The sequence below is a fragment of the Arachis hypogaea genome, chromosome 4, assembly GCF_003086295.3.
Source record: "Arachis hypogaea cultivar Tifrunner chromosome 4, arahy.Tifrunner.gnm2.J5K5, whole genome shotgun sequence".
Taxonomy (NCBI): Eukaryota; Viridiplantae; Streptophyta; class Magnoliopsida; order Fabales; family Fabaceae; genus Arachis; species Arachis hypogaea.
The window spans coordinates 18905524-18916224 of NC_092039.1; the positions used below are offsets into that span (position 1 = coordinate 18905524).

Below are 10701 nucleotides of genomic sequence, written 5' to 3' on the forward strand. Positions count from 1 at the left end.
CAATTATTTTTTAATTACATCTAAATAAATTACACTTAATCACATTACTTTCATTTTAAATAAATTTATTTTTTTATAATTTTAAAAAATTTTGATACATTAGAGACAAAAGGTATATCTTATTGTATATATATTATTTTTTTCTTTTCTACAAGTTTATATACTAGTCATTCTACAAACATTTTATGATAACTAAAAATCTTTAAGAGTAAAATTATAAAAAAAATTAATTTATTTAAAATGAAAGTAATATGATTAAGTGTAATTTACTTAGATGTCACAACTAGAAAATGGTTTAATACAGACAGATTTACAGACAGATTTGGTATATATTACAGACGGATTTTTGGTTACCGACAAAATTACCGACTGATTTTGTCCCTCTGTAAAAGCCTCGTCGGAAATTATTTACCGACGGATTTTTTTCCGTCGGAAAATTACCGACGGATTTTTACCAGTTACCGACGGATTTTCCCTCTGTAAATTCTCCCTCCATTTCCTGAAGGCGACAAACTTACAGACGGATTTTTCGTCTGTAATTACAGACGGATTTTCAGACGGATTTTCCGTCTGTAATTACAGACGAATTTTCAGACGGATTTTCCGTCTGTAATTACAGACGGATTTTTCGACAGATTTTCCCTCTGTAATTTAAACTTTGGAAAATCATGATTACAGACAAAAAATCCGTCTGTAAATCCGTCTGTAAGGTAAAATAGAATTTTTTTTTACTTTTTCTAATTACAAAATAAACTTGTTTTCATACAAAATAAATATAAATTTAATACAAATTTTTATCTAATTTATATTCGAATATTTATAATATTTCAAAAAATAAACAAATTCATCGTATTATCAAATTAAAAGAAAGGTACTATATTAAACAAGCAAGTCAATATAATTCAAAGCATAAAGAAAATGTATTGATACATCAACTATAATCCTCAATATATTTTTCAACCATACTAAAACTATCAACCATACTAAAAGCTGTGTTATTCTCCATATTAAAACAGAAATTGAAAAATGCCAAAAATCTCTATATCAGTTTAGACCTCAGTTACAACAATCTCTCAGGTGAAATCTCATCTTCTCTTGGGAATCTATTGAAATTAGAAGCACTTGATCTTTTCCACAATCAACTCACTGGAGAAGTCCCTCCACAAGTTGGTGACATGAGCAGCTTGGGAGTGCTTTAATATTTAACTGTGTTAATTATGACAAAAAGCAACACACATCTGCAAGCTGTCAAAAAATTAATCCAAATGAAATAGCAACAAGAAATTAATATGTGATCAAGAATGTTCCTGACACGCAAAGCCAAGCATGGACAAGAATGGTTAGATAATTGCAAGTAATTAACCTCCAAGTTCTTAAAATCTCCTATATAGTTAAGTAATTAATATGTCATTGCTTACACAGCTAAAAAGAAGCAAATGGGACACTTGAAAAGTATAAAATGTTAGATAATTCTATGAAGAGGTTTTTGTGTGAAAAGAATAAAATAATATATAATTTATGTTAAAAATTAATAAAAATAAAATAATACATTCTCTTAAATAAGTATTTAATTATCTATTAAAGAAAATCTTTATTTTTTTTAGCATTTTTTCTCTTAGTTTTTATTGTAATTATTGCAGCTGATTAAAAACTTATTAGTTACTTACATAACATTTTCAATAAGGGAGTCCATATAGGACGAGTTAATTAATAGGCTAACCAAACATTAAAAATCATTTGTAACATTACCAAAACCAGAAACACCATAGCCAGCTCCAAGTTCAATTACACGTTTTCCTTTAAGTTTAGCTGGAGAAAACCTTCCCTTTCTGCAATTCCGTTCCTGAAAAAACTAAATTATATTTATGACAGGACAGTTCAGAAAATGTTAGGAGGATCAACAACTTACAAGAAATTTGGCAAAAACAAGTGATGAATCCCACACTTTTGTTCCCAAGTGCCTGACATAAATCATATCAACTAAGGCAAACCTCGCTCGGCTTAAACGAAAATGTAACTTCAATATACTAAACGAACAAAGGTGTTAGCTATTATTAATCTACCTGCATTAAGACTATTTAATATATATATATATATATATATATATATATATATATATATAATGCAAGTTCTGTTCACCAGTTCCATAAAGAACACCTTCTTCAAAGTACCTTCCTCTCAACAAAATGGGATAGTTATAGAAGGTATACTTGAAAAAGATAAATATACCTGAGTAAACTGCAATTCATGGCCCAAAACCTCCAGTGGCATTTCAAATGTGGTTGGAGAATTTAACCTGTTCGAACAAACACAAGTGCTATGACACGCATCTATTTTAAAGCACATAACCAATAATGACATAAAACAGTAAAACTAATGTGATATTACAACATATGTATTGACAGGCATCACCATATGATTTTCCTTAGGAGGGGGAAAAAATCAGAAAAGAACACTGCTGGCTGGCAGGCACAGAATGATTCAAAAGAATACAAATTTCAACAAATACCACTACTTAATAGCAATTTGTGCTATCATCCATCATAAGAAGAGGAAGTCAAAGCTCAATATGACATGCTAATCAAAGAAAAACAACCAAATAACATAAATAACTTCAAATCTTTATCCAGACAATAAAACAAACAGGTAGTGTTCAACCAAAGTGAAATCACAGAAACATCATATAGAACAGAAGAATTGACAGGTCCTATCAATAAAATGGGCAACACATCCCTTTAGATTATATAAGGTTAAGACTTGAGTTTAAGAAAGATACCTGTCAAGTGCCATAAGATCAAAGTCTGCTAAATGAAAAAATCCCAGATACGAAAGACAAATCCAGAGGCTCTATCTCCCACCCGAGTTCATATATTGCTCTTAACCGCTGAAAAATAATAACAATAATTAAGAAAAAGAGCATAAATTTATGAAAAACTTTGCCAAATATCATAGAACAGAGACTAGATGGCTGAAGAAATGTGAATATAGCATAATAATGCAGAACTTCAATAGCAAGGAAGTTGCGTAGATATTAGATCAATCTTCTAAAGCAACACAAGAACAACTTCATGATATTGATCTAGAAAAGAAGCAAACTGACCTGAGCTCCTTTCATCCAGTCATCCTCCTCAATAATTTTAACTTCATATCTTGGTATCTCTTTCAAACCAATAGAATCAGCAGCATGTGAAATGCTCATATTTATATCCTCACCTTCAAGAAAGATATATCAACATCATCATCAAAATTAAATTTCATTATCAACATTTGACATTTCAGTATATTAGTTTCTCTTATCCTATTGTGAACTATTGATTGATATCATTACAGTAGAAGCCAAACATTCATGGGCAATGAACAAGACAAGGTCCAATTTTTCATAAACCTTTGATGTAATCACCCTGTAAAATTAAAAAGCAAAACAGAAGGAAAAGAGAAGATATTAGTGCTGAATCAGGAACATGGTGATGAAAGTGATTTGTAATTGTCAAACGAACTTAAATATAGCAAAGCCATTACATAAAAGAAAACAGTTTATGCACTTTCACTTTCATGTTAGAGAGAGTACTAAATAAAAGATTTATACCGTTTCAGAAAGCATTGCGCAATTATTTCCATACAAAACGCTTTCATTGTTCCTATCTAATCTAATATCTATATATATAACCTTCTCTTCAACAAACACAAAGCACTACTACATGGTATCTGGAGGTACATTAATCTTTATTCTCTCATCACATCACATAAGGGAGGAGGAGGGTGGTATCTACATAAGAAAAAAGACTTGAAACTTTAGCAAGCAGTGAAAAAATAATAAAGCATGTAACCAGTATAACAACTCACACAAAGAATATTGCCTAAATTTTTATATCAGGTATAACACATTATGAATACAAAAATAAATGAAATACAGAAACTTCATATCCCTGTCAGTCTTCATTGAACCTGTCAAGAACATACCATTCAACTCAACTCAAATGTAGTCGCAACAAGAAAGCAGGAAGCAAAACTAAAAGAAACTCGAAACTTACTGGAAGGATCCTGCTTTGAGCTGATTCCAAACCATAGCCTGATCTGAGTTTGCTTGAACCTTATCTATAAACAGAAAATTCCAAACTAAAAAGAGATTGTTGCAAATTTTGAAGAGTGAAGACAGAGTTCTATGATGATTGATTTCAAACAAAATAAACATTAGTTTGCAGATTTTGCTTCCTTTCCATATAGAAAATGAGCATAAAAACATTAGTATTTTGTTTTCTACATTTCAAATTTTCTATTACTGATTATGAAACAACTTAATTGGCATCTATCAGATCCTTAGTTTATGACTTTATAGAACATAATTATATTCATCTACATTCTTATAGACCAGAATCCCAAAATTTCAAAATATTAGAAATGATTAAGTATTTTCAGTTCATATCAAAGTCTAACAACCTGCTTTTTATTTAGATGACAAAATAAGAACCGAAAAGAAGAGAACACATAATCCATAATAAAATTGCTCATAAGAACTAATTGTAAATGGACTACACATTGTACCCCAATTTGATCTCTGCGCTAATAAGAGAGCCTCCATCAAATTGAATGTGCAAAAGTTGTTCAAGCTTTTTTCTTCAGATCATTTTTTTTTGTTTAAAGAGGAAAATATTATTAGCATATCTTGGCTAAAGCATGCATAAATTAAATTAAACTTATTTGTTTACCACTCAGTTATATATAGTAACCAATCAATTAATTAAAGAAAAGATTACCTCAAGTTTTCTACTGATTCAACTTCCATTAAGCTATGCTTAAATTTCTTTGCTGGAGGAACTAGTTCTTCCCCTTCATCATCAGATTCGAACCCCTTTTCTTCATTTGGAGATGCAATGGCTTCTAACTCAAAAACACCCCTGTTTCTCCTCTTGATTCCTTCTCCATGTTTGTGTATATCCAACGGATGCCACACTCTTTTATCACCACTTCCTCCTTATTTGGTAGCCGAGCAAAGAACTTAACTTCCAGATTTGCATTCTGGTCATCATCATCAGGAGCCAAGTAGAAAATGAAACCAAAGAAATTGGAACTTAGTGGCAGTTGAATGCTGATGGAATTTTGTGAAGATCCATTATGGAACAAGTCATCATCAACTTTACTGCCTCTAATTGGCAAGAAATAACAAATTTTGCCAACGTTGGCGTTAGCCTCACTAAGAAAGTCATCAACAATAATGCATGTATAATTATCCAAATTAATTATAGAGATTAAGAAACTGGATAGTTAGGAAAAATTAAAGGGTAAGATGCACATGGCATGACTATCCATTTTTGATGAAGTGTCCCCATCATAGATTTGGGTACTTGTTTTAAAATTCAGTGACCGAGTCTACTCTATACCTTTTGCTTTATTATCTCTGCCATAAACCCATGAAAACAACATTGTCGATTGTGACCAAGCATGGCCATGGTACTAGCCACACTAAAATCACACAATACGATTTCCATCTATGGGTGATTTTAAATTTATAATTACCCAATATACGGTATCTTTGGTAGGCGTCGGTGACATAATTTTAGAGAATGACGCATTGCTGTTCAAATGGTGGTGGCATTTCGATAAAGAGTATTGTGTCTTGATGTGTAAAAGAATTACTTGCTCATGTAATAATATTTCAGGAGAGCAGCCACTAATGAATCAAAATTGAGTTTTACTTTTACACCTCGAGGTTGCAACAAGAAGTCATGCAATCTATAGAATTCAAGGGACAAGATAAATGATTGAGGGCGAAAGATGAAGGCACTGAAGCGTAAATTTTAAAATGAAATGTAACCCACCCAAAGGCACTTCGAAGAGCCAGGCACTCATCTTTCAAAAACTCCGGTGCCTCAGTGCAGCCTCTTGCCCATGCTTGCAGGCACAAGCATATGCAGGCATCATAAGTGATAAGGGTTTGCCAGGCATATTGACTATTGCAACTGCTGAAATAACATGGAAAGGAACAGTGTACATTAGGCCCAGATTTTCAAAGCATTAATATGGGTACGAATCTCAGGTTTGTTTTACTTGAATAAGAGTTCCTACTCAGCTAAAAAAATCAAGGTTTGTTTCAAAATAAGGTAATGATGTGTGTTTGTATTTTACTTTGCTGATATATAAAGTTTTACATAAGTGCATGAAGTCAAGGTTGACAGCACCTGGTGTTGTAATATGCTAAATGAGGTCTTTCAGTGTCCTCTGTGATAGTTCTGTCTAGTCTGCACAGTTAAGCATCAAATGGACAATGTAATTCGGAAGGAAAGACAAGGGAAAAAAATGGAAAGAAAGAAAGAAAGAGGGGCAATTGAAGGCGGCCATAGATGGCAATAGAAGTACCTTTGAGCAAAGTCAGTGGTGGCTTTTACATTGCTGGGTTTTTGCTCAATTGAACATTCACTTCTCCCAGCCACAGATTCTCTGGATGGCCAAGAGTCATTTTGTTCATTCATTGGGGAGCCCTTGGAGAATCTCTCAAGTTGAGGTGGAAAATCAGCATCAATAATAGGAGGAGCACTTGGAGGAGTAGCAAACTCAACTGAATCATCAAGACAATTGAGACTGCGCAGGTGAACCTGCTTGTGAAGGTGAACTCCTCCTGCACCAGGTGTGAGCTTCTTTTGAACACCGAGAGTATTGGGAAGCTGAAGTGTCAGGTTCTAATTGGCCAAACCTTTCTTGAGGATGCCATTGGAGCGTTGGGGTTTAGGGAGTTTACATCCAAAGAGTTCATCCTCATCGTAGTAGTGTGAGATTGGCCTCTCCAAGTAATCCAAGTTGCTTGGATCAGAGAGTTCTTCATCAGAAGAGTCGACATCGTCGGGCAGTGAAACAGTGCTTTCATCATAGGGGCAATTAAACAGGTGTATAAATAAAACAATATTTTTAGAATTGCAAAAAGAAAAATTACTTACTAAATATAATGGTCTTTTCAGTATCATTCAAATGCCACTCCTTTGATTGCCACTATTTTCATTTGATATTTTTTTTTCTTTGGCTGACATACACAATAATGCTTAGTCATAATACCAAGGATTCAAACAAATAATGCTTAGTCATAATAACAAAACATTTTTCACAAACCAACCTCTTTTCCTTTTCGAATCGGCCTTACTGCAATTATGGCTGCTTGGCCATCCCTATCCTGCATACAAAAAGATTAGGACTACAAAGATAGTCATATCTTTGCAGAATCAAATTAAACCAGGTACCGATTGACTCGGTTCGAAACGTACCTCGTCTCTCTTGAAGGCTTTGGCATTAGAACTACAGGAATGGTTCATGCAGCTTTGCAGAGGAAAAAAAAGCAGTTCCTACAGTAAAATTTAAAAGGATTCAGGTATAATTACAAATAAAACTGCATAATTTCAATAACCAGTAGGCTAACACTAACTGTGATTCATTCATTACCTAGGCAACAAACAGAATAGTCTTCACCAAGAGCATCTAAATATGGTTGTGTAATTTTCTCAGCTTCTTCCTACCATTAACAATGGCAAGGAAAGGAATCGAGTCAAAAGAGTTTCTTTCTTTGGAGATAAAGTAGAAAAGTAATTTGAACAAAATTCTAACCTTATCAGGATTTTTCAGATCATCAATGTATAAAAAGTAATCCTCCACAGGAGAAGCTACAACCAAATCACTAGAATATATAAACCAAGGATTAATACACAGGTTAGTTCAATCCAAAATTTCAATTCAATAGAAAAAAAATGGCAGAGACTAGAAAGGCTTACACAGTCATAGGGAAGAAACAAATAAGAGAAGAATGAAGGGAGTTCGTTCACAGAAAGCTTGCCATATCTGTCACTGTAATAAAAACCCTAAATTTGTTTTGAGAACAGAACAGATACAATTGCAAGAAAATCAATGTAATCTGAAGGAACGACGGAACCTACCTGAACCAACGGCGACGAGAAGAATAGGTAGAAGCGGCGGCGACGACGCTGACGAGCTTTAGCGAGCAGCGACAGAAAACGGCGTGGAGAAGGTAGCGAAATTCATCGGCATCGAAACTGAAAGAGAGATATTGGGGAAGGGGTGTGATGGAGCTTCGGGAACGGCGGTGAAGGGGCGAAAGGCGCCGATGATGAAGGATTAGGAGCAAATCGGTGAGAAGCGGCGTGGATGAAGGATGGAGTGTTTTGTAAAATGAAGATGCCATCGAGGAGAACATGATTTTCATAGCCTTATTTTTACCTCTTTCGACAGAATAATTTAAATTACAGACGGAAAATCCGTCTGTAATAATTTAATAAAATCAAGTATTTTGTCTATTTAATTACAGACGGATTTTTCGTCTGTAATTATTTTTTATGAAAAAAAATTAATTTTTTCGATAGAATTATAGACAGATTCTTTTTTCTGTCTGTAATTTATATTAATCTATTTTTTTTGTTTTCCGACAAAAAAATCCCTCTGAAATTTCATCTGTATTTCAGTGGGATAAAATCCGTCGAAAATATCCGTCTGTAAAAACTAGTTTTCTAGTAGTGTGTGATTAAAAAATAATTAAATATTGTGTATAGTAAAAAATTGATATTATTAAAGAATAAAATTAAAATTTATTTCTGTGTATCATTTTTGTCCCCAACGTTTTCGCCCTATTTAAGTCCCTAACGTTTCAAAATCGTCTTAATTTTGTCCCACCGTCAATTCTGTTAACGGATCCCTAACGGCAGGACAACATTGAGTCAGATTTGAAACGTTAGGGACTTATAGGACGATTGAAACGTTAAGGATACTTTACTCAAATAAGAATACCATGAGTACTAAAAGATATCATGCAAAAAAGAGTATTGAAAAGTTATTTTTTAACCTTCAGGCTGAGCAAATTAAACAAAAAATAAACATAATAATAATAGTAAAAATTATAGTGTATTAAAAGAGTACTGAATACTAGAAAAAAAATACTATATAAAAAATTAAAAATATTATTCGTATGTTAAAATGTTATTTGCAAATTAAAATCAGTTATCAATATATTTGTATATAAATATATATGTGTGGTTTAATTTATTTTCAACATGTATTTGTGTTTCAACATATATTTTATACTGATAATGGATTTTGGTGACTGATTTTAGTGTAGAAATAGTATAATCTTTGATAAAAAAAAATATACTAAAAAAGTATAAAAAAATTTAACATACTTAAAAGGATAGCATTATATTTTAATAATTATCTATCTAAATATGATTTAATTACTATTATTCAAATAATATTTATTTTATTAAAATTAATTTTAGATAAAATTATCAAATATAAATTATGTTGACATAAATTTATTTTTATTTAAAATTAATTTTAAATATTATTTTAATTTAAGTGGTACTTATTTTTTAGGAAGCAACTGCGATGGTAAATGATAATTGATGAGAAGTAATATCTGAGACTTATGTAACAAACCCATCAAGAGGGAAGGATTGGAAATCTCAAAAAATGTTTAGAAAGAAATAGAAATAGGAATAGAAATTGTTATTCTTATTTTAATATATATTTTTATTTACTATAAATTCATCAACTAACATACAATACAAAAACATTATGTGTAAAATGACATTATTAAAAATAAAAGTGGCATAAATCATTTTTTGCTCTAAGATTTTTTTTTAACAAATTACTTTATTAAGATATTATTTTAGAATATAAAAAGAACTTTGTTGAAAAATAAAGAGCTGGAAATATTTTTATTTTTATAATTTATGAAAAAAATCTTGTTAGCAATCATTTTAAAAGGATTTTTTAAAGATATTAAAAATAAATGCTGTTTAGATGTATTTTTAAAAAAAAATTTATAAATTGAATGCATTAAGAGAAAAACTACAATCTTCCATATCCCAGATTCTCCTTCCTCTATCCTTGTCAATTATTTAGTAGAAAGATAAATAATCCTTTAACACTTTTAAGTTCTATAATTATTCTATTTATTTAATGAGAGTTGTTATATATCTAATATTTTTTACACTAAAATTTAATTAAGCTTGCTAAAATTTAACAAAATTTCTTTTATTATATGTAGCGTTACACACATGTTTTACAAATACAAACAAAATTCTGTTTCACTTTGTATTTATTCTTCATGTGCTTCTTCTTTCTTCTTTTATTGGTAATGTTGTTGTATTTTGTTTTTATTTCTTCTTCTCCTCTTTCTTTTATATTATTGTAGTTATTTATTCTTTTTTGTTTGATATTTCTTTTCTTTTTGTTGGTTTTATTTCTCTTAAGAGAATAAATCAAGAGGGAAAAAAATGAAAAAAAGAAAAAGATGAAGCGGAAAATGAGAAAGAGAAAGAGGAAAAAGAGTTTTGAATTATGTATGACAAAAATATCAAATACACTGAAATTACAGGAGTTTCTGAGTTTATAAATGCACAATTTTCGGTTCATTTGTTATTACACAAATGATGTTGTTATAATAATATTTCGATTCATTTACAATCCAGATGTGTTGTCGATGAACAATTTGTCCCAAAGATTGGGATGACTTTCAAGATAAATTGAATGGAATGGGATAGAATCTAATGCAATTGAATAAAGATATAATGAATAATTTCATTTTTCTTTGCTAATAAATTTGGTCAATATCTATCAACAGTATAAAGTGAACCTCAAGTCCTCAATTAATATACAAATGAACTAAAATTAGTTTAAATTTGAACAAGCAGTAAAAAATGCTCATTTTTT

The 10701-nt window shown here is 31.1% G+C and overlaps 1 protein-coding gene across 50 annotated transcripts; it reads right to left on the minus strand.

Moving 5' to 3' along the window:
* Positions 1 to 879: 879 nt before the first annotated feature.
* LOC112796440 (uncharacterized) lies at positions 880 to 8206 on the minus strand. Of its 50 annotated transcripts, none has more exons than XM_072235248.1 (18): positions 7914 to 8206; positions 7752 to 7824; positions 7588 to 7657; positions 7426 to 7495; positions 7251 to 7328; positions 7103 to 7159; positions 6689 to 7012; positions 6355 to 6613; positions 6177 to 6236; positions 5817 to 5957; positions 4755 to 5016; positions 4032 to 4095; positions 3101 to 3213; positions 2777 to 2884; positions 2230 to 2296; positions 1910 to 1961; positions 1750 to 1843; positions 880 to 1245 (listed from the first exon to the last, which is right to left on the minus strand). In XM_072235248.1, exons 7-11 carry the CDS (start codon positions 6954 to 6956, stop codon positions 4959 to 4961), a joined length of 786 nt encoding a protein of 261 aa, XP_072091349.1. In that variant the 5' UTR covers positions 6957 to 7012; positions 7103 to 7159; positions 7251 to 7328; positions 7426 to 7495; positions 7588 to 7657; positions 7752 to 7824; positions 7914 to 8206; the 3' UTR covers positions 880 to 1245; positions 1750 to 1843; positions 1910 to 1961; positions 2230 to 2296; positions 2777 to 2884; positions 3101 to 3213; positions 4032 to 4095; positions 4755 to 4958. The 50 variants fall into 50 exon arrangements, with proteins under 50 accessions (XP_072091349.1, XP_072091346.1, XP_072091341.1 ...); XM_072235245.1 differs by having other exon boundaries at positions 5817 to 5960; XM_072235240.1 differs by lacking the exon at positions 1910 to 1961 and adding an exon at positions 3343 to 3945 and having other exon boundaries at positions 1750 to 1852; positions 5817 to 5960.
* Positions 8207 to 10701: the final 2495 nt, after the last annotated feature.

Bases quoted from the DNA above. Each gene is read 5' to 3' on its own strand.
- LOC112796440 (XM_072235210.1), bottom strand. From the start codon at position 6,956: ATGATACTGAAAAGACCATTATATTTAGTAAGTAATTTTTCTTTTTGC. The intron at 6,614-6,688 runs GTTTGGCCAATT...CACCTGGTGCAG, and splicing joins CAATGGCATCCTCAAGAAAG to GAGGAGTTCACCTTCACAAG. The intron at 5,144-5,816 runs GTGGGTTACATT...CTTGCCAATTAG, and splicing joins GCTCTTCGAAGTGCCTTTGG to AGGCAGTAAAGTTGATGATG.